At 43.2% G+C, this 23,482-nt stretch overlaps 2 protein-coding genes across 6 annotated transcripts in view; one reads left to right on the top strand and one right to left on the bottom strand.

The window, feature by feature from the left end:
• Positions 1-1,054, bottom strand: part of tfdp2 (transcription factor Dp-2) — a 37,280-nt gene extending 36,226 nt beyond the window's left edge. Inside the window, exons 1-2 of one of the 3 annotated variants that reach the window (XM_061218164.1) lie at positions 905-1,054; positions 198-286 (exon numbers count right to left, since the gene is read on the bottom strand). The gene's annotated coding sequence lies outside the window, so the exon portion shown is untranslated. Of the gene's footprint in view, positions 1-197; positions 287-859 lie in introns of all 3 variants that reach the window. The other 2 variants (XM_061218166.1, XM_061218163.1) reach the window with 2 other exon arrangements.
• Positions 1,055-6,335: 5,281 nt separating this feature from the next.
• Positions 6,336-23,482, top strand: part of ece2b (endothelin converting enzyme 2b) — a 39,101-nt gene continuing 21,954 nt past the window's right edge. The window contains exons 1-3 of one of the 3 annotated variants that reach the window (XM_061216666.1): positions 6,336-6,517; positions 6,637-6,749; positions 22,170-22,253. In XM_061216666.1, the coding sequence (XP_061072650.1) occupies positions 6,717-6,749; positions 22,170-22,253 (117 nt within the window). In that variant the 5' untranslated portion in view covers positions 6,336-6,517; positions 6,637-6,716. Of the gene's footprint in view, positions 6,518-6,631; positions 6,750-14,681; positions 14,833-22,169; positions 22,254-23,482 lie in introns of those variants that run through there. The other 2 variants (XM_061216665.1, XM_061216667.1) reach the window with 2 other exon arrangements.

Genomic DNA, 23,482 nt, shown 5'->3' with positions numbered 1-23,482 from the left:
GCAAGTGACACTACTAGCGAACAAATGCAGAACATTCTAAACAGGCAACTTTATGCAGAAAAAGTCTGAAGATACTTTTGAACAATGTTCAAAGAACAGCCCCCCCAACACGTGAAATGGTTTGAGATGGTTTCATGTTGAGTAACTATGAATTTGTACAAACGTTAGCGTATAAAATGTTGATCTTTCTTTCTTACCATGTTTTTCAAACGTTCCTCGTGAAACTTGGGACACAGTTCTACAATCTTCTGTCTTCAATGAGTTTCGTTTTGCTCGCTGGCTGGTACTGTCAAGAATCAGAACTTATTTAACTAACTTAGTCAAATAACCGCATTGAACGGCTCCCTACTCTAAAAACAACAAAACCAATGTATACCCATATGCACTGTCACTAAATGTTTTATATCCATATAGTTCATTAGCTAAAACTTGCTAAACTAGAGCTACAACTAGGTTCTTATGAAGCTAGCAAAATAGCAAGCTAACCACAAAGCCTGCCTATCGGTCCAGCCAACTTCAGTAAGCTAGAATTAGCGCGCTGGCTATACATATGTTTTTTTAAAAGTATTAGGAGCAAGAGCAAATTTCGGAAGTAGAATTTCCAACTGGCAGCCACCAATCTAGTATAAAGCAACATTAGCGTTAACGTAGTTAGATAGCTCTAACACACTACCCCGCTGACATGTCAGGGGGTCTGCGTTGTCGCTAGCTAGCACGAGCTAGCTAATTACATTTTCATAATTTAGCTAACCAGCTAACGTTAGCTGTTTGTTCAGTATGCCAATTTAGCCTGCTTTGTAGCTTGCTACGTCTATAAAGAACGCATTGCAAAAACAAAGACGACAATTCCCTCGTTTACCCTTGGCTGTTCGTCTTGTTACTGCTGTAAAGAAATTAAACGTACACTATTGAAACCAGAAATTACTTCTGGCTCTTGCTTGCAGCTATCAGACAGTGGCAGAAACCAACTACTTCAAGCAGCCTTTGCCTGCTTCCTGTGTCAGACTCCGCACACAAGCTTGGCGGTGGCGGCCATCTGTCGCATCTGATTGGTTACGTATGTATGTGACGCAGAAAGCCAGAGGGAAGCAGATTGGCCTTCACCGCTGTAAACATTTTTGCCAAGCAGAAATTCAGCAGCAAAAAGCGCACACCGCGTGTTGGATGATTATAATAACATGCAGAGCAACTATGCTTTAAACTTTAATTTGTGTGCTGTTTAACTGTAGTTAAATGGTAAAAGCACATATAATATGTTCTGTGGTCCCACGTTAACAAGTTAGATTTGTCTCCAAACCTAAGTTTTAGTTAAAACAGTTCCTGTATCTTGAATACGTTAACTAGATTAGCAGTTGAAATCCAACACAGTACAGAAAATTGTTGTATGCGATTTATCTGGATCATTAATAACCTAGTTCTTCGGCACACCTGTAAATTACCGTCTCTGGTTTCGATTACGTTTTTGGACCAAACGAACACATTGACACTTAAAATGCAGATTATATAGGCTAATCTTGAATAATATTTTTCTTACGACTCTTGGGCCGACAGCTCGTATCATGTAAACACTAGAGATGAGGTAGGCTACATTCAATCTGTGGGGTAATGCGCAGCTTCGTTGTCGTTACCTGTCCGTAATTTCCCTTTACAGCATCACTTGACAATTCATATTGAATATTAATCGAACATGTTTTTGGTTAATCTGTCAGGCTAGATATTGTTGAAACAACATTGGTTCAACATTTTTGTTTGGGGTTGTCTGCATATATTGTTACAAATTGGTGTAACATACATTTCGGTTGGGTTGCCGACCTAGAAGTCTGAATTGAATCTACATTCATTGATTTTGCTTGAGTTCGTCTGTTTGGGATATAATAGAAAATATAATAATTCACCAATATTGATTTTATTTATTTCGTCGACTGCATGTGTATTTGAAAACCCAATACTAAAGCTGTTTATGCTTGACTGATAACAATTGTGAAGATCAGTGGTTCCCAAACTCGGTCCTGGAGTACCCCTGTTTACGCTGCAATTGCTGTTAATATTAATTAATTGGATTCTTTTAGATGGATTATTTAATTTAAACCACACTATGCCAGAAATAGCTTTGCAATGGCATGAAAAATAAAATTAACATGTTCATATTGTGCTTATTGCACGATCTTGCAAACAATTACAAAAGAATAAGTCACAAATAAAAGACTGAGGTTAACTAATAGGCTCACAATTCGATAGTTAATTCGGTAGTTAAACATGCGTTTAATTTCATTCGTAATTTTTTTTATTTAATTGTATCAACACAATGCAGGTTTGCCTTGTTACCATTGGCTTTGCCTTTGCATTCTTCATTATCTTTCAAATGGTTAGTTTTGGTGGCCAGGTGTCAACACTTTCACCAATTCGGAGCCTACGATTCACTCCAGTCTTTAATTTGATAATTGACCACGTTTTGTGCATTTTTTCTGCAAAATGTATGCATTGGTTGCAATATAGCGCATTAATCACAATATATGAACATGGGAATTGTATTATTTCTGTATGCATAGCTATTTGACAAAATGTAGAGGGTAAGTAATTCCTTGAAACATGAAAAGTACATCATTAATTAAAACTAACAGCTTGTTAAAATTCTTGGATTGCAATTGTGGTTGGAATGAAAAGCAGCATACACGGACCAGGCCCATATACTCCAGGACCAGGTTTGGGAATCACTGGTGTTGATAAAATGCATTTCACTAGTTAAAGTAAGGGATGACAGAGAGTTAACAGTTTCATTCAACCCCCAAATGCTGGCCCATGACATGAAAGCTGCTTTATAATTTTATCTCAGTACTATTCAGATGTCTTTGACCCACACATTTTCTTTCTTTAAAAATACAACTGTATTATGAAAAAAAGGCAGCCATGATTTCATCATCAACACTGAAGTGTTCAGGTGGACCCAGAATCATTTTGCTGAATATTTGTAGGTGTTGTTAGTTTGCCTTTGCATGTGAGCACTTCTTTGAATATGTAAAATGCTTCCAGTGGGAAACTTAACCTGAATTGCTTCTGTAAAATACACAGCTGTATAAAATTGTATGATAAAATGTAATTGTGTAAATGTAATGTTTGCATTTTGGAGTAGGCCCCATATTTGTTGATACAGCAGGATTGGCAGGAGTACAATAGGAAAAGTCTCTTTCTCACTCACCCGCATCTGGGTTGGATTGAATAGGCAAATCAAGATGTTCTGAGCACTTTATGTAAGAGGGAAGAAGGCGATAGTAAAGAAAATGCTATTCTGTGGGCAGAGCTCAGGTGCTCTTGAAGAAACTGAACTTATAAAGCACACATTTTTCAAATAAAAATTTTCCTTGCTTTACTAGCAAGACAAGCATACTGTGTTGCCAAGACAAACATGTAACACAAAACAATACCTCACAACAGAAAAATGTATAATTTAAAGACCACTGTAATCCTCCTCCTAACCACAAGAGTGTGCCAAAGTGCTGTTAAACAGCTTATAGCACATAATGGTTTGGAACTAGAAGGGAGCAGGATACATTAAAGGTTGGATAAACCGGTTAAGCATGACAGGTGACATCCATTATCTATAGCTGCTTATTCCTTGTCTGGGTCAGGTGGGGGTATCTGGAGCCTATTCTAGCGTGCATTTGGTGAAAGGCAGGAATACACCCTGGACTGGTCGCCAATCTATCACAGGGCACACACACAATTTTAACTCCTATTAACCTAACCTGCAGGTCTTTGGACTATGGGAGGAGAACTTGGTTTCCACCCAGAGGGGCCCCCGGCCAGGCCTCGAGCCCAGGACCTTCTTGCTATGAGGAAACAGTGCTACCCCCTGCACCTCAGTGCCACCCCATGACGGCTGATGTTATGTAAATGTAAATGATTAAAAGGCTTATGAATGACAATTTCACGCTCACGACTGCTGTCTGTCCTGGTCCCACGGTGGTGGAATGACCTCCCGGTGGATGTCAGAACGGCAGAGTTTCTGACCTCCTTCAAGCGCAGACTGAAGACCCATCTCTTCAGGCTACACATTTCCCTCCCTAACTCACCACCATGATTAGCCTTAGACTGTAATGGCACTTATGTATAGATTGTATAGATATTGTTGTTTTTTATTGGCTGTTGTATTGTTGTATTCAGGGTATTCTAGCTGCCAACTGTGGTATGCTAGTTTGAAAGTTGATTGTACTCTTCAAGGGTTCTGATTATCTGTGTTTACACTAGGACTCGGAACTGTACTGTCCTCTCAGGTCCTCTTAGCACTCATACTTGTGTTTGATTTGCACCTCATTGTACGTCGCTCTGGATAAGAGTGTCTGCTAAATGCCATGTAATGTAATGTAACAATAACAATAATATCACTGGTTGCATCATTCTTTTCAAATAACACTGTTATAACATGAACATGGGCACCAATAAATCAAATAATAAAAATATGCGACAGAAGCTGTCACTGTATTTGCAGGATTACAACTCTTACATTCTGAACTACAATTCCAGAGGGGATAAACATTGGCAGCCATTAACATTGCCTTTGGTCCAAGTAGTAATCAATGGATACACCCCGCTCCTTACCCCTCTCCAAGCGTACGCCTCTCGCCCAGCCCTCCCTGCCCCCTCCTCTCCTCTCTCAGAAGATACTGGCCACTGCCCTGCTGAAGACAGTTGCTATGGCAATACTATGACAACGCCTCAGCTCATCTCCTTGGTGATACTGTGGCTAACTCACAACATTAAGTCCAAGCACTAGCTGCATGTGTGGGTGTGTCAGAGTCCACCCAATTGCTTGCTCAACTGGAGGAGCTTCAGTACAGTCTGTCTTCCTGTTCACTCTGCCGTGTGCATACGGTCCAGAGGCAGAATGTGTGGCCTCCAATCAGAAAGACACGTACTGATGGTGACATATCATCCCAGATAGAACCCAGCCCACCCAACCTTTGTGACGACGGTGATGCAAATGCTGTGGAACTGCCAATTTCCACTGTGCAGATATAGAATTATTTTTTTTGTCTGGTAGTTTTATGGTCTGCAATAGGCCTAAACCCATTTACATGAACATTGGTTGGGCAGCGCAAAAGCTTGTGTCTCAATAACATTCAAGTTTAAGTCACTTCTTCATATCAAACATTTTTCCAAATGGTATTATTTAGTAATAATGATTTATTACTAAAATAATGTATCATTATTACTGAAATTATTGCTGAATTTATTACTGAAATAATTGGATTTCTTATGGATGGAAAATCATTTCCGTCATTCACCTTTTTGTATCAGAGCAGAGTAGTTGACTATGTATGCTACTTCAGGTTTCTCACAGGTTTGGTTGACTGTGGTGACCAGTTGGCTATGGTGCATATATGAAATGTAATTGAAGCAGATAGACATGATCAACATGAAGCTAATAGCAATAATTTGTGGGTTTTGCTGGTTAGCTAGGAAGCACCATCAACCTGTGTTTTTACCCCATGATAAGATGTATCCTGACAAGATGACCTTTTCTTGGCCTGGTCCATGCAAATGTATTCCTTCCATTTAGATTAAAATTAAAAATTAATCCACCTAGTATTACAAATGCATGCATAATTTACCATACAAAATAGAATCCCTTACCCCCTGCCTATTCAATAAGATCTGATGGTTGATGTAGGAAAATAATAAGATTGAATTCAGTGTACACACACACAGTGTACAATGATGATTGCTTGGACTTGATAGAGCATCAATATGCCCTTATATTGATACATATCTTCATAGCCAAACAATGCATACACTCAGTCCAGAACCAATCAAAGAAGAAGTGTTTTGATCCAGTGCCAGTACAGCACGCTACAACCGCTGCTGGACAGTCAGAGAATAGGAAATACAATTGATGAAAAGGGCAGTGGGGACAACACTGCAGAAGGAGGAATGTTTACACAAACAAATAAACACACAAAAACATGTCAGATTCAGATTATGCATTTTGTGTTGACTTCCTGATATTAATGATATCCCGGCTGTCATTAATCGCATCTTTTGATCTAGTATGCTGGCAGATGGCCAACATTTCACATTCACATGTTCAATTTCTGCAAAATAGACTTGCTTAATTATGTGCCAAACAGCTGCTTTGCACATTGTTTACAGATAAAAGGACAGCGAGGGATTAAGCGAGTTTAACCTGTTGAGTTTTCTCTCTATTCTTACAGCTTTTGTTATATGTAAATACGTCATTTATTTAGACAAAAAATGAAATAGAGAGCGAGAGAGAGAGAGAGAGAGAGAGAGAGAGAGAGAGAGAGAGAGAGAGAGAGAGAGAGCGCTCGCTGATTTAATCTCCTGCAGTGCTGCTTGTGTTTCTGTAGCCTATACGGAAACATAGAGTCCTGGAGGAGGCGCGCAGAGAAAGAGAGAGAAAAGAAAAAGACATTCATTTCACATTTATTGGTTACGGAAAAAAAATATTATTATGACTACGTTACCGTTTTGTTAAGGTTTTTGACTGTTCGAGTATTAGGTATGTAAGCCGTAGTAGCGTACACTCGCACGCACGGCATACCTATTTGTGTCAGGTTGTGACAGGGCGCAAAAGGAGAGGATAACTAAAGGGTGAATTTGTCTCTTTCCGCAGGACAGGAGTGAGATGGCATCCCGAACCGGCGAGAGAAATCTCGAGCAGAGATAGAGTGTGCCTCGCTCGCGCAGCCTTCTGCACGATGAGCGTAGTTCTGCAAGACCTGCGGAACAATGTAAGTGGCGATGTGGTGACGATGTTTGCTTTTCTCACGTCGCATGTTCTTCTTGGTTCCTTGTTACTATTTACATAAAGCTAACCATTGAACAACATTTTTTAGTGTAATGTTAGGTGAGATCTTAGGTTATCTCCTTATTGTCATTGTCTTTTGCTTGTCGTGCACTTTGCTTAGTGATGTTGAGGTGTAGGCTATAGCCGCACAATAGATACTGTAGCCTACGTTCATGTAATATATATTTCAGATGTCGTTTTTGGTTGAATACTTCTCCTTTTCATCTTCACTTGAAAATGGACGTCTCATTAATGTCAATGTGAGCTCTTCAAAATTCTTGCACGTTCGTCTAACACATTTTCATACAAGAAAAACATCTGATATTTTGAGTGAGTGATGGTGTCTATCTCTGCGACGTGTTGCTCTTTCTAATAGAGAAACCCCGGAATTGTACATTGACTTATTCTGCTGTAGAGTATCCTAACACATTTAAAGTGTCTGGGCGCATTGTGGATGTAGGCTACTTCTTTCTGTAGTATTTGCCTATTATCTTATCTGGATAGCTGTCTCTGACATTAGAGCCAACTGGGTTAGCCGGTTCTCCAAGACAGTGGTTCTCGAATAACGAGAGTTCATTATTTACAGCTTCGTCTGAGGTTAATGTTTCTTAGAACCCTATTTTGATAAGTCCCCAAATTGTCTAAATTATGGCCAGTCGTTCTCGTTCCCGTGCGAGTAGTTTGCATTGATAGCTGGCCACAGCAAGCTGTCCAATTGTGGTCAGCAATAACGGTGTTCGATCATTAACTAGGTACGCTCTATGATCGTATTTTGTCGTTTTGAGGACAAAATAGCCTATTCGAAATGTATGTAGTGACTCCATCTTCCCCCCTTTTCTGTTAGATCATACAAGGCTATTTTGCTCTTTGAACTTCGAATAGGCCTATTACCTTTTTGTTTTTGTAACGTTGCTTGACATTTTAATTTAATTCGAAAATAAAATATTTATCCACGTGAAACTGTTAGGTTAGTTTGGACAGAATGGCGGGGTCTGTTGCGTAGAACAATGAACCATCCCGCAACCTGTAATTTTACCTGTTACGTTAGCCTACTTCTGCTAGCCATTTGCTCTACCGTGAGTACCACTTTTTATTTGTTTTATTGATCCATATATAATTTCATGAAGTATGCATTTTGTTTGTTAATGCTCTGCGTGTTTACATCGGTGTAGTAGCCTATAGGAGCGCTGTACGGGACTGAAATAACCAGAAGCGCTGTGTATTCTGGCCTTGGGTTTCCATAACAACCGCACAGCCGCTCAGTCCCGGTGACTGGGATGGTGTCTGCAGGGCGCAGGGCGGCTGGCGATAGCCCTCGAGGCAGGATTGCTATCTGACAGGCAACGACAAGTTTTCCCGGCTACACTCACTAAACCCTCGAGAAGAAAACCTGACGTTGTAAACGCATACGTTACCGGAAATAAAGCAATCAAGAACTGTTGCCAACAAGGAAGAGGAGCGTCCGTCGTTATGCCTTGGGGGCAAACCAGATAAAGCTGAAACGTTTAAGACCTGTTCTTTCTTTGACTCTAGCTGAACGCACCGGAAGAACTCGCTCTGCGGAATGATAAACACATTTTTGTACCGTGAATAAATAACCAGAGATATGCTTAATGCGTACATTTATTGATGAACTTGTCCCAACCCCTGGAATCCTACATGCCTGAAATGCCTTTGGTCTGATGGGTATTTGTACATATCGTCATTAGTCCTCTAGGGAGTACCAGGCTCTCGTTATACAGTCCCCACCCAAACCTATTGCAACAGCACGGTTAATTCCTTTGTGTTTGCTATAAGCTGAAGATAATTGAGTTTGAGTTTGGCTACATGAGATGACAGATCTCCTGGGGTTTTTTTTTTAATCTAGATTTGTTCAACAACTTAGAACATATCACCTTTTGTATCATACCACCAAATTTTAGGGGCGAAAAAGTATTGGAACATGTCACTGGGTGTTTCTTCTTGCCCAGATGTGTCATGTTAGATTGATTGGTTAAACAATAAATAGTTCTGAATGGCTACTCTTGGTTTTAGGGTTTTGCCTGTGGATGCTACATTTATGTTAGAAAAGATGAACCAACATGCAGACCAGAGATCTGTCTTTGGGAGAAAAGCAAGCCATTTTGAAGCTTAGAATAGAGGGGAAATCGTACTGAGCAACAGACATAAAACAGGTCGACCAAGGAAAACAACTGCTGTTGATGACAGAAGCATTGTGAAAGCTGTGAAGAAGCATCAGTCAGTGACATCACAAACCATCTCCACAGGGCAGGGGTGTAGGTGTCTCAATCAACCGTTCAAAGAAGACAGAGAGCAGCAATATAGAGGCTATACCACAAGATGCAAACTACTCATCAATAGTAAGAATCGGAAGGCAAGATAACAAAGATGTACGGAGATGAGCTCTGGAACACAGTTTAATGGACTGATGAGACCAACCTCTACCAAAGTGATGGAAAGGCCAAAGTTTGGAGAAAGAAGGGATCCGCACATGATCCAGAAAAGAATTGCTCATCTGTGAAATGGAGTGGAGGAAGTGTCATAGCTTGGGCTTTGCATCGCTGCTTCTGGAGTGGGCTAAGTAATATTTGTTGATGATGTAACTCATGATGGTTGCAGCAACATGAATTCAGAAGTCTACAAAAACATTCTGTCTGCCAACTTACAGAGAAATGCATCCAAATTAATTGGGAGAAACTTCATCATGCAGCAAAGCAATGACCCAAAACACACTGCCAACACAACAAAGGACTTCTTTAGGGAGAAAACGTGGAAGATTTTAGACTGACCAAGTCAATCACCAGACCTTAAGTTGATTGAGCATGCCCCTGAAACAAACAACAACTGAAAGAGGCTGCAGTAAAAGTCTGGAAAAGCATCACAAAAGAAGAATTCAACAGTTTGGTGACGTCAATGGGTCACAGGCTTGATGCAGCTATTGCAAGCAAGGGATATGCTACCAAATATGAAGTGTTATTTACTTTAATTTGCTTAAATACTCACTTGTTTGCTCACCTAAAAATTGGGTGGTCTCATACCAAAGGTGCTGTTCTAATTAGTTGAACATATCTCCATCTAAATACCAGGAAATAAAAGCTGACATGCTGAACTCTTGTCTCGCATTCATCTTTTTATCTCAACCCCAAATGTACAGCCTTGCTGTTCCAGTACCTTTGGAGGGGACTGTATGTGTGTTTAAACAGAATATACATTTTACAGGTAGGCAAAATACATAGCAATGCGCACTTATCGCATTATTATATATATTTTTAAATGCATTTTGCATTGCACTTAATTGCTTGTTCGGTCAAAACACTTATAATGAAATGTAATACGGGATATATTAATTTGCAATGTCAGTGCGCTCTGTGGCCGTACGGAACGTGTCAGAATTAAAAACAATCCTCGTCATTGCATTTATTAAACACCAGAGTGGCCCGTGTTTGCATTAGTGCCCCGCTTGCTTGCCAATATTAAAATTAATTTCACACAATTGCATTTCGCTCGGTGACCACTGGGTGCCGCACGGAACGTGGCAGAATTAAAACAATCCTTCTCATTGCATTTGTCCAAAACCGTGGTCGCTGATAGCATTTATCGAATTACCACGGTGTATCCGTGATTTAAATGGAATGCAACGAATTGTCCAATCATACTCGGGGCGTGAGCTGGGCATGTCGGCGTGCGGGTGTGTGGATGGGACGACGACACAGGAGTCAGTCGGCTTGCAGTAACTATTTTAACTTTAAATTAGCTTATTTCAGTTAATTTTAGTTAAACATATTTTTAGTATGCGTTTTGTTTTTGAATAGGATGTGATAAATGCGCATCATTATGTGAAAGCAAACTCAAATGTGTATTACATTTAACAATGGGTTGCTCGAGCGATTTCATTTAATTAAGTCACTGAAAATCTTCCACAGTCCTGTAGCAACCTGTTGAATGAACGAGAACAAGAATGTGAGCAAAGTGCGCTTGAATGTGTAAGTGCCCTGAAGGGGGCGCTGATCCATTCCACCGTGCCACTGTGATCCGGTCGGAAAAGCTTGGGAGGTGGGGTGCACTGCGTGTGACCTCTGTGCAGGGGTCAGGGCCTTGGAGCATGACAGTATCCTGCCGCAAGGCGTGTCAGTGTCGAGAGATCGTGGGACTTTCCGGGCTTTTCTGGGACTTTATCTGCGACTGCTTTAAGAGGGAAGGTGGAGGCCAGAACAGCCACAAGGAGCACAGGGGCTGCTGATGCTGCAAGTGCAGACAGAAATGTGCCCTGACCGAGGAAGATACCGGGCGAAATGCTTTCAGATGTTATGTTCAGGCAGTCGGGGAGCTGTGTGCGTGTATGTGTGTGTGTACGTGCATTTGTGTGTGTATGTATATGTGTATACGTGCGTGTGTGTGTGTGTGTGCGTGGTTAATTTATCTCCTGCCAATATCTGCCTCACTTTGGGTGCACTCTGTCAGCAAGTAGGTAGGCTTTGCTCTGTAGTTAAGCAGGCGAGCTTGGTCTGTGTTTCGTATGCAGTCCAATAACACAGCACTGAGGGGTACCCACGAGGCGCACACACATTCACATGGAGGCACAGACTGTTGGTTTGGCTATTCATTTCAAACTGAAGGCTGATATATTGGGAATGCCTGTGTGGTGACTGCGTGAGACTGTAACAGGTTCCTTTGCATCATCTGTCTGAAATCTTTCTCTCTCCCCCCAGTCTCTCTCTCTCTCCGCTCTGCACACCTGTATCTCCCCCGCTTCTCTGCAGCCTCTTTTTGCAGCTCTCTCTCTGATTGTGTTTAGCATTCTGCCAAATCTGCACTGCAGCGGTCAAAAGGGGCAGAGACGGAGAGAGCAGGGAGGGAGGGGTGGGGAGAAAGGAGAGAGAATGAAGGAGGTTAGGGACATGGAGCTGTGCAGTAATTTGACAGACCGGTGGTATGGTTTTCTGGACATGGTGAGGCGACGTGGCGCGTGGTGCGGGTTTGTTTTGGGTCAGGTGGATCGCCACTGCTCTCCTACACCCTGCAGTGTCAGTTCACTGAGCGTGTGCCAGACTGTGAGTCTTTAAAGGATGTCTTTGTGTGCATCCATAGCCATGTACACTACTTTCAGAAGCTGTGTGTGTGGAAGAGAGAGAGAGAGAGAGAGAGAGAGAGAGAGAGAGAAAGACAGAGATTGAGCTTGTATTTATTTTTGTGTGAGACACAGTTCCTGTGAAGCGGAAGATGCATTTATTGCTTTGCTTGCTCAACTAAAAATAAAAATGAACAGGTAGCATGGCAGAAACTCTGCTAGATATTTTCTTTGATGTTATAGATCCTGTTCCCTTTATTTCCTCCTTTGTGCCCCGCCTACTTTTGTTCCCCTCTTTTTCTTTCCTTCCTTCTCTCTTTCCTCCTGTTTCCGTCCCTTCCTCTGCGCCCCTGTCAGAGCTGCAGTGGGAGCTGTGCTGTAACCTTGATGCGAGCATCAATGACGTCACCCTCCTTTCCCCAGAGAGGACTCTTCTGTCTTCCGCCCTCACTGTCTCTCCCCCGCCCTCCCCCTCCCTCCGCTCTTCTCATCTGTTCATTTATGACGTACGGAGGGGGTTGGGGGGCAGGGGAAGGACACAGAGGCTGACTGAAAGAGAGAGAGAGCTATTCGCTCAGATGATGTTCTGTCGTAACACTTACACATGTGTACACGCTGAGACTAATCACCCCAGTCTCTGTGTGCGCATGTGTGTAAGAGGGAGATAGGGAGAGAAACTGGGTGTGTGTGTGTGTGTGTGTGTGTGTGAGAAAGTGTGTGTGTGTGTGTAAGAGGGAGATAGAGAGAGAAACTGAGTGGGTGTGTGTGTGTGTGAGAGAAAGTGTGTGTGTGTGTGTGTGTACGAGGGTGATAGAGAGAGAAACTGGGTGTGTGTGTGTGTGTGAGAGAAAGTGTGTGTGTGTGTGTGTGTGTAAGAGATAGAGAGAGAAACTGGGTGGGTGTGTGTGTGTGAGAGAGAAAGTGTGCGCGTGTGTGTGTAAGAGGGATAGAGAGAGAAACTGGGTGGGTGTGTGTGTGTGTGAGAGAGAGAGAAAGTGTGTGTGTGTGTAAGAGAGAGATAGAGAGAGAAACTGGGTGTGTGTGTGTGTGTGTGAGAGAAAGTGTGTGTGTGTGTGTGAGAGAGAGCGTGGGTATGCCTGAGAGGAAGAGAAAGAGAAACAGTGTGACAGAGAGAGAGAAAAAGAGAGGGAGTGTGTGTGTGTGTGTGTGCGCTCGCGCTCTGGAGCTTGATGGTTCTGTAGTCTTCTCCCTCAGTTAAAAGTAGAGGAGCTGCATGTTTAGAGAATGTCATCTTCCAGCATTGGAGTAATGTTGCTTATGTAAGATTTACATAATAGAGTAACAGCTCCCTGCTTTTGTTTGTCCTTTGCTGGGTTTACAGCTTCAGGAGTGTGCTGATGAAGTGCACTGGAGTGGCTAACCGCATCAGGGCACATTATTTGTCAGCAAAGAAGAGAATGTCCTTTTGTGCAAAAACAACAGTGACCCTCTCTGTGCGCTCGAATTCTGTCCGGCTAGTGGAGCCCCCTGCTGGGTTCTCTGTGAGACTGACAGAACGCTCAGAATGGATTTGCGGTTGAGAAGCCGAGCTGGTATGATTTTGAACGGCCACCTTATGATACAAGTGTTTCTGTGTGAATACTGCAGTGCTTTGCCTTGCCATCTGTCATAATTCTTCATTTAATTTGTGATTTAGCTGATGCTTTTATCCAAAGCCACTTACAGTTGATTGGACTAAGCAGGGGATAATCCCCTCTGGAGCAATGGGGATTAAAGGCCTTGCTTAAGGGCCCAAAAGCAGCACTGGAGCTTGGACCACTGACATTCTGGGTCCCAGGTCATGTACGTTAGCCAATAGTCTACAGGCTAATTCTGAGTTTTTAGCATCAGAGGTGTGACCAGCTCTCTGTTTTACTCGTGTCCACTGGCTAAAGAAAAAGCACGAAAGCAAAGTGCTTTTGGAGCAGAGTAGACACTGAATGACCAAGAAATGGCTGGATTTGAGCTTTCGGTAGTGTAATGACACATTAACACCAAAGATGTTTCAGCTCATTTCAGTTTGTTACCGTGAATCATAGTGTGTCTGCAAGTGTGTTAGAGAAGGAGAGGGAGGGGAGAGAGAGAGAGAGAGAGAGAGAGGGAAGGGAGGGAGAGAAGGGAGAGAGATTATCTGCATGTGTGTGAGAGAGGGAAATTCAAGCAGAGTCTTGGAGACAAAATCATGACTTCCCCTCTTCCCACCGTCCCCTCCCCCCATTCTCTCTCTTAGGAACTGCAAAGAGGGATGGGCGTTTCCTCCTTTCTTCCAGAACCTTCTGTTCTTTTAATGGCATACACATTCGTACACATATTTTCACAGATAAAGACGTGCCTTACTTTTACTCACACAGCCGTCTGGACAGACACAGACACACACAAACACACGCACACGGATACACATGCACACACACACACACACACACACATATTTCACAGATAAAGATATGCCATGCCATACTTTTACTCACACAGACACATACACACACACACACACACACACACACAGGCTTCCACGTATTTTCCCTTTTTATCTCTCCATCTACTACTGCACATCTCTTCTTCATTTGTGTGTGCTCGTCTCTGTTTTTCTCTCTGCCTCCCTCTGTTTCCTTGCCTGTATATCCCTCTCTTTCACTCTCTCCCTCCCCAAACCCCCTACCAATCTGCATGCAGGCTCCCGCCTCTACCTCTCTCTTTCTCAACAACATTGTGGTTTCTCTCGAGTCCCTCGTCATACTGGTTCCCTGCGCTCTCTCCCAACCCCCCTGCCCCTCTCTTGCTCCCTCCCTCCCTCTCTCTCTCTCCCTCCCTCTCTCTCTCTGTCTTCAAGTGCTTGGCTCTCTCTGTTTACAGTCATTCACTGACAAATGCACACTGAGTCAGAGACAAAGAGTGGTTAGAAATAGAGGCTAGAAATATATTTGGAGTATTCTTACTGAGAGGTATAACTCTGTGTAAGGTAAGAATTGGGCTCTCTCCTCCCCCTCTCTCTCTCTGCTTGTGGTTAAAGTTTGATGTTGTTAAAGCAGCAGCTAACAGTTTGTAGGTCAGTGAAGTTTGGGGTTACTGCTGGAAGTGTGTGTTTATGTGGCGTGTGTGTATGCCTGTTTGTTTTGGTGTGTGTGCCATATGTCAACTTGCGTATGGTATGACGTGTGTGTGTGTGTGTACATATTTGTTGTTTGCGTGTGTGTACATATCACATATGTTTGGTGCTTGTGTGCGTGCTTGTGTACAGTGAGTGTGAGAGCATATGCACATAGTGTGTGTGTGTGTGTGTGTGTGTGTGTGTTTGAGGGATGTAGGGGTTCAGCACAGAGCACACCGTTCTGCGCTGACGGAGCAGAGAAAGGTCACGAATTGAAGAAAAGAGGAAAAGGAGATTGCTGAACTCTGGCTTCCGTTCTCTGTATCTGCTGTGTGGGTGCAGTAGGCCAGGGTCTGGGCTCTGGGCCTGCGCAGGGGGTGCAGTAGGCCAGGGTCTGGGCTCTGGGCCTGCGCAGGGGGCTGACTGATTGATTGGGGAGTGCTGTCGGTGAGAGAGGGACAGAGCAGGATCCTCTGTCCTCTGGCCTGAGAACCCAAATCTGTTCTTCTGAAGGTCAAACATAAACAAAGATGTGAACTGTCCAAGCTGTGTGTGTGTGTACGTGTGTGTGTGTGTGTGTGTGTTTGTGTGTGTGTGTGTACGTGTGAGAGAGAGAGAGAGAGAGAGCTTCCTGGTGACTTATTTGTTGATTTAGTGTGACCTTTGAACTGACTTTAAAGGTATTTCTATTTCAGTGATATATCAGTGATTGAATGATGTTTTCCATCTGTTTCCAGTATGACAATGTAGACAGTCAAAATGTCAAATAATGTCTTTCTGTGGGAAATCTGAAAAGGGTAAGTTCTGTCCAGACATGGGAACACAGTGAACTGTGTGTCTGTTAAGTGAAGTTTTTGCTGTGGGAATAACATGCAAAGTTGGTCGGTCATGACATCTTGGGAACAGCGTGACAGTAAATTTCTGTCTTGGAAAATGTAGTTCCTTGTGATTCCTATTGTGGAGTAGCAATTGCATGACGTCTAATACCTGAATGTCTAAAGATATTCAAGCAAATTCAAGAAATGATCATATCATATAATTTATGATCTAATAGGAGGTGACTATGTGTCATATTGTGATTGCAGGTACAGTAAGGTCAGGCCTGTGTGTTTGGTGCTGTTTGTCTCCGCAGTGTCAGGTGTGTGGTGGGTGTGCGACTGGGAGTACCTACCTGTGAGGTGTGTGTCATGTGAGAGCGTGAGTATTAGCATTTGAGACAGGGAATGTGTACGTAATAATAGTCTCGGTGCTGAAGCAGTCGCTGTGAAAGCACATGGTGATTATTTGTACTTGTGACTTGGGCCTCGCCCATCACGGTTTCCCAGGCGTCTGCTTGTCTGAGCACCTTCATTTGGGGGCCAGGACGCAGGGGGTCCCTCCCACGTCACTGCCCTCCCTGCTTCTTTCTCGTCCTCTCCATCTCTTCTCTCTCTTCTCTCTCTCTCTCTCTCTGTCTCTTGCTGTATCTGCTGTTCATTATTCTGGTCACAGCTTCTCCAAGGTTGTGCTGTGTAGGCACAGTCAAAGCGAGCTTTGTGGCGCTGGCCTTTTCTTCCAGTTGCTCCTGTAGTGTTTCTGGGGGCAATGTGTGTGCGTGGGTGTGTGCGTGTGTGAGTGTTGTGTGTGTGTTGTGTGTGCGTGAGTGTGTGTGTGTGTGCGTGTGTGTGCGAGTGCACGTGTGTGTGTGCGTGTTTGGGTGAGTGCGTCTGTGTGTGTGCGTGCGTGTGTGTGAGGGATACGTGTCTCCTCTCTTCAGGGCTGTAACCTCGATGTACCATGTTGTTATGGCGGGGTTACCGTGTTTTCACCTCCTCGGGGTAGAGTGCCAGGCTGTCTCTATGATGCCGCTTCCTTTAAAAAACACTCGGCAGGAAACCACTTCAAACAATCACATTCCGCGCAGTGAAAGTTCCTCACCGCTCCCAGGGTTCGGAAAAACCTCTCCCTTCCCCTCATCACCCCTACAGACACACACATGCTCACACACAGGCACACACACACATGTACACACATGCACAGACCCATACCCCACACACAGATACACACACACACACACACATACTCATACTCACACATGCTCACACACAGGCACACACACTCACATGTACACACATGCAGAGAGACATACACACACAGGCACACACACACACACACACACACACAAAACCAACGCAATATCTGATGGAGTTTCATTGACAATTTGATATACTTGCATACACTCATATTACATAATAATAATGAGTTATTTAGCTGACGCTTTTATCGAAAGCACCTTTCAGTTTATTAGACTAAGCAGGGGACAATCCTCCCTGGAGCAATGGGGGTTAAGGGCTGATGAAAACAGCATCTCTGTTTTCATCTTCCTTTTTCTGCTCCAGTTCCCCATCATTGTTACAGTTCTGCTTATGTTTTGTGTCATTACCCACCCCAACATCCCCATGGTCAGGTTTCCAGTTAGCAGCCACACGTGTTCATGTACTGCTGACCCCATCTGACCCCTGAGGCTGCTGCTCCTGCAGGCTCTGATTGGTTGAACTGCAGGTGCTGGCCAATGGGGTGGCCTGTGTAATGGTCCAGCACACATTGCTTTAATTTGCGCGAGCATGGTCACGTGACCACCCCCGCATTGTTGCCATGGAGACGCTGTGACGGTTGAACTCCCTTACTGGAGAGGGAATTTGAACATGCAAAACCTACCCAGCTCTGAACATTCTGTGCTATCTCTGAACATCTTATCTTGACTATTTAGTTTCTTGTGAATAACTGGCAGCGAGGGCCCAAAATGAATTCTAGCAAATGTGCAATTAGGAAGTAACGTTTGGTCCTTTATGCAAAAAAAGTACTTTAAACAGAGTTATGTCGTACATACAAATGAGTCGCATAGAATACCATGACCCATGACAGTAGTTTTGTCAGTATGCCAAGAAAGACTATTTCTAAGAATCTCTCAATCCTTAGAAGTTTAAATTTAAGTTTAGCGGAAATGTCAAAAGGTTTTATTGAAACACGTCTGTGTAAACATGTGTGCTCTGTTCCACCCACACAAGTGCGCAACACCAAAAAAGGTCTCCTCTTCCCTTCTCCCTCCCACCCAAGGGCTCTACAGAGATTTGAGGAAACAGGGACACAGATCAAAAACTACCCGTCCGGTCAGCTCTGTACTGTATAATTAACACAGAAAGTGCTGTCTCAGCCACTTCTAAGGCTCAGCTGTATTCTAATGTGTTGGCTCGCTGCAGTTTTAATATTCATGAATGGCTCTTTGTTGCTTACAGAACATCCGTAGATTCGCAATAGCAACGGTTCTTCGCAACATTGCTATTGCTATTGTGTGATGTAGACAGCACCAGTTACCAACCAGAACCTTATAGAATATGGAAGTGCGGAGGCAGTGTCTGAGCTCATTATCTGGTTCGCTTAGAACACCTGTGACAGGGCGGGAAAACAATAGAGACTGTTGTTCTTAGACTCAAGACAGGGGGGTGGAAACACTATAGAGACCCAGGGCGAGACAGAACGAGACATCATCGGTTTCTGTTGGTTCACGTTATTCAGTATAGTTGTGATTTTTGCACATTGGCTGTAGGTTGTACTGTTTTGCTTCCTGATTGGAATATGAGAGAATTATTTTATTGTTGTTAATTTGACCAACCCACCCACTAAGATGGTTTGTTTTGTATTTCAAATTCAGCAACTTTGGTCTGTTTGTTTCAAACGATGGAAAATGTTTTTCCTCTGGCCTCTTGTGATATCATTGAGCTGCATGGAATTTCCCCCTGGCATCTTGCATTAAAATGGAGGATTATTCTGGCAGCAACATTCTCAGTACTGATATTCTATTCTACAGATGGATTCTGTACTCATACTGTATTATACAGATAGATGTACAAACTCATTCAAATTACACTCTATAAAAGTAATAAATATTACAACTTTTATTTGTTGGATTTTGTTGCTGGGTTTTAATCTAAAAGAAATAGTATCTGTGTGAATAATTGTGGTACATATCTTTTTGGGGGTGGTACATATTATTCTTTGTTCATTTTGGATGTGAATAATTTTGGGGTGTATATTTGTGTCTTATTGCAGTCTAATTCACGCAGAAACCGTTTGTCAAACAGCAGTGCCGCTCTCCTCCCTGTGACTAACCGCACAGTAATTGTGTGGATGCAGGCAGATATGAGACTGCTGGGATAATGAGTGTGGACAGACATGCATCACATTGGAAATAGAAAAGGACAGGATTGGCGCGACTGTTGGATTATATTTATACGCACTGCATAAGACCTGAAGGGGAATGAGCCTGTCTCCTGTGTGACTGATTGAGAATCTAGGATGGAAAGAGGACAACAGGGAAAGGGGGAGATAGGGGGAGTGGGGGAGGAGCGGGGCGTAGCCTGTACCTGATGTTGTTTGGAAAGTCCATCTCAGTTTATCAATATGCAGTATCTGCTGGTGAAAATTTGTTTTAAAAGGCATGTGCAGTGTCTTCAGAAAGTATTCAGACCCCTTCACTTTTTGCACTCTTTATTGTGTGTAAATGGATAAAAAAAATTTGCCCATCAGTCTACACTCAATAACCCATAATCACTTAGTAAAAACATGTTTTTAGAAATCTATGCAAATTTGAAAAAAACTTAATCTCCCATTTACGGAAGTATTCAGACCATTAATTCAGAACTTTATAGAAGCCCCTTTGCCTGCAATTACACCTTTGAGCCTTCTTGGGTAAGTAAGTTTTGCACACCTGGATTTGGGCAGTTTATTCCATTCTTCATGGCAGATCCTCTCAAGCTCCATCAGATTGAATGGGAAGTCTGTGAACTGCCATTTTCAGGTCTCACAGATGTTCTATGGGGTTTCAGTCTGGGCTTTGGCTGGGTCACTCAAGGACAGTCAGAGACTTGTCCTGAAGCCACTCCAGAGTTGTCTTAACCGTATGCTTCAGGTCATCCCAATCAACCGTCGCCCCAGTCTGAGGTCACATGCACTCTAAAGCAGGTTTTCTTCAAGGACATCTCTGAATTTGGCTCCGTTCATCCTTCCCTCAATTCCGACCAGTCTCCCTGACCCTGCCACTGAGAAGTACCCCCATAGCATGATGCTGCCACCACCATGCTTCACCGTAAGGATGGTATTAGCCAGGTGATGAGCAGTGCCTGGTGTTCGCCAGACATAGTAATAGGATTTCTGCCCAAAGAGTTACATTTTTGTCTCATCAGACCAGAGAATGTTTTCCCTCATGCTCAAAGAGTCCTTTAAATGCCGTTTGGCAAAGCGGGCTGTCTTGTAGACGGAGGCCTTTTACTCAAGAGTGGCCTCCGTCTAGCCTTTCTCGCATTGCCGTAGCTCCCACTTTCTGACTGTGAAATAGGAGTTAAGTTCACATTAGGGGCAATTTGGCATTCCCAGGGAGACGTTGTTTTTGGGAGTTCTGTTCAATCTGAGAACGATTGGCTCCAGATGAAAAACTGTTTAACCCTCAACGCCTTTCTTATTATCTCTTATTTTGACACAAAATAAAAACGTTAGCGAACCAGAGATGTTTTAGTGCCCTCCTGTCTACATGTCTTTGGTGTCTGTGTAATAATCAGGTGATTACTGAGGGTGACTCAGAGCACGGCTGTGTTCGGTATAGTGCTGTTTCCTCAGGTTTGGATTCTGTTCCTTTTTCTTTCTTCACATGCATATGTGTCAGTGTGTATGTGCGTGTGTGCGTGTGTGTGTGTTTGCACATGTGCGTGTGTGTGTGTGTTTGCACATGTGTGTGTGTGTGTGTGTGCATGTGTGTGTGTGTGCACATGTGTGTGCCAGAATAAAGTAAATGTGTGGGAGGGGGGCATTGCAGGATTTCATTCTTTTTAACCCTTTCGAACTGATGCGCAAAAGGGTTAAAGTAGTTCATTCCTTCCGTGTCCTAGCATCCCCTGGGAAAAAAAGGGAATCCAGGGTTTCAGGCTATACCTCCTAAGAGAACGTCAGGGGTTTTGGACAGAGTAATGGCATGTGAATCATTCCCAGGCCCAATTAATGTAATGCATCCTGCGATACCTGCCAAGGGGAAACCAGTGAAACCATTGTGTTCTGAGGAAGGATCCATCACACAACCAGTTTCAGGTTGTAAGAAAAGAATAAAAGACCTGAAATGTGTTTCTGCTGCCCCTCCCGCTCATGTGAAGTTAAAGATTCGAGATTAAATCCAAGTCAGGACAGCAGAAGCCCTGCCCATAACCTAACCTGCCCATAACCTGTTCAGCGCCATGGCTCCTCCAACCTCCTTTAGATAGCCTTTCTTTTTCTTTCTCTAGATTTTCTGTAGCTGTGAACTGTCTAGTCGTTGTGTCTGGTCTTTGGTTACAGTACAAATTGTGGTTTGTTAGGTTTACATTACACATATTGATTAGGAATGGGGCTGTGTGCCTTCTCGTTGACGCGGCATTTTGTACTACTGAGAGGAAGACCGATGTTCTCCACTCCTGCATGTCGCTCTGAATAAGGGGGTGTGCTGCGCGATCGTACAGTAACGTAACGTGAGATGAAGTGGTGTAAAGCACACTCGCCTCAGGAAATGAGAAAGAGTGGAATCACTGCGTTTCTGGCCATCGTGGTAGATTGTCGTGGCATCCCTCCTTTTGCAGTCAATGGCAGTAATGATATAAAATGGAAAATAAGCGGTTAATAATGGTGGAAGTAATCGTGCGGTATTAGAGTTGCGCAGTCCTGACGTAGATTACCATGTCGATGATTAGTGGGTGTGAGCGGGTGCGTGTGCGTGTGGTATGTTTGCGTTGGTACGCTTTAATAAACACAGAGGGGTTTGGATAGCTATCACTTCACTCATGTTTAGTCTAGGCAGGTGGGTGGTGCTGTGAGCGTCAGAACAAAGCTCATTAGTAAGAGTCACTGACCAAACAAGTGTGGCAACATGACACCCCACACAAACCATTTTTCACCCTACAGGAGAGCACAGCCTCTACATTTAAGTTCGCACCTAGTTCACTGAGGAACATTATATTATTCTGGGGGTTATAATTACATGACTAGAAGTCCATTTCAAAGAGAGTATTCTCATTTTACACCGTGTTCAGAGACCGCCGTCGAGGTACGAGTGCTGTGTGGGAGTGTGGCAAAGAAATCTTCCGTAAAATACATAAGGTGAGGTGCTTCTTCCACGACAAACATCTCTTCTCTGTCTTGTCTCTCTGTAGATGTCCAACTACAAACGCACAACCTTTGAGGAGGATGAGGCCGACATGCCAGCTGTTGGAGCTCTCTCCCCCGACAGTGTGGAGGTCAGTGTGGGGTTACTGTCAGATTCCACTCATGGGGCCTACTGTTCACTCACTCTTTCCCATGCAAACAGATATAATAATCCTCTATGGGACATTTGGCAAAGTCAACCTAAACTCCTTAGCCTTCTGACTTTCGGTATCTAATCCTACCACGTCATGTTTAGGGTATGAAGTGCTTAAAGTCCATCCTCATGACTGGAGATAAAAAAAGCCAGTTTTTAAGCCAGCAGTCACCTTTGGGAATTTATATCATGTTGACTATTAATCATATCAGGCTTGATTTGCCATAGGCTAGATATAAAGCAGGCTATGTATCTGACTCCAGTCTTCAGATGAATGGTTAATATCTAGTTAAAGTCAATAGTGAATGGCAAACCGTTAAAATTACTGGGAAGTGAGAACTGAGAAGCTCCCTGACATCAGAACCCCATTGTTCGGTAAGGAGTATACTATCACATTTCCATTTCCCCTTTCAATGAGATGGACTCCTAGGTGTTCCAAAGTATTGTACGAAGACAACGCACTGTTTTAGTTCGTATGCCCTAAAACTGGGACACGCCCACAATCTATTACCTTCAGTTCGGTCTTTTAAATCAAAGCTAAAAACTTTTGCTATCACGCCATTTCACAGAGCTACTTTACCTTGTTTTTTTATTTTATTATTTTTTATTATCTGCTGTTTTCCTCCCACAGTCCAAAGACATGCAGGTTAGGCTGATTGGAGAGTCTAAATTGCCTGTAGGTATGAGTGTGTGAGTGAATGGTGTGTGTGTCCTGCAATGGCCTGGCGACCTGTACAGGGTGTATTCCTGCCTTTCGCCCAATGTATGCTGGGATAGGCTCCAGCCCCCCTGCGACCCTGTTCAGGATAAGCGGGTTAAGATAATGGATGGATGGATGGATGGATGGATATCCACTTTTTTGATCATCCTTTCTAAATGTTTTATAGGGTTTAATTTCGACTTGACATTTTAGCATTTTCAATGCAAGTGTTTTTAAGTAGACAACCTATTCTTTTTGGTACGTTACCATACGTATAAATAAAATGTCTTTCTTGTTGTTGTTGTTGTTGTTGTTGTTAACATAAACTAAAGTAGGCTACTCGGGACAAACATGTGATGCCCTATACCAGGGGTGTCAAACTTCAGTCCTGGAGAGCCACAGTATGGTATTTGTGGTTTCCTTTCAATGAGCAGACAATTAAGGCCATGAGAACAAGGTGTGTGGAC

The sequence above is a fragment of the Conger conger genome, chromosome 13 (assembly GCF_963514075.1).
Source record: "Conger conger chromosome 13, fConCon1.1, whole genome shotgun sequence".
Taxonomy (NCBI): domain Eukaryota; kingdom Metazoa; phylum Chordata; class Actinopteri; order Anguilliformes; family Congridae; genus Conger; species Conger conger.
Note: the sequence above shows the minus strand (reverse complement) of the source record. Positions and strands in the feature narration are given on the sequence as shown.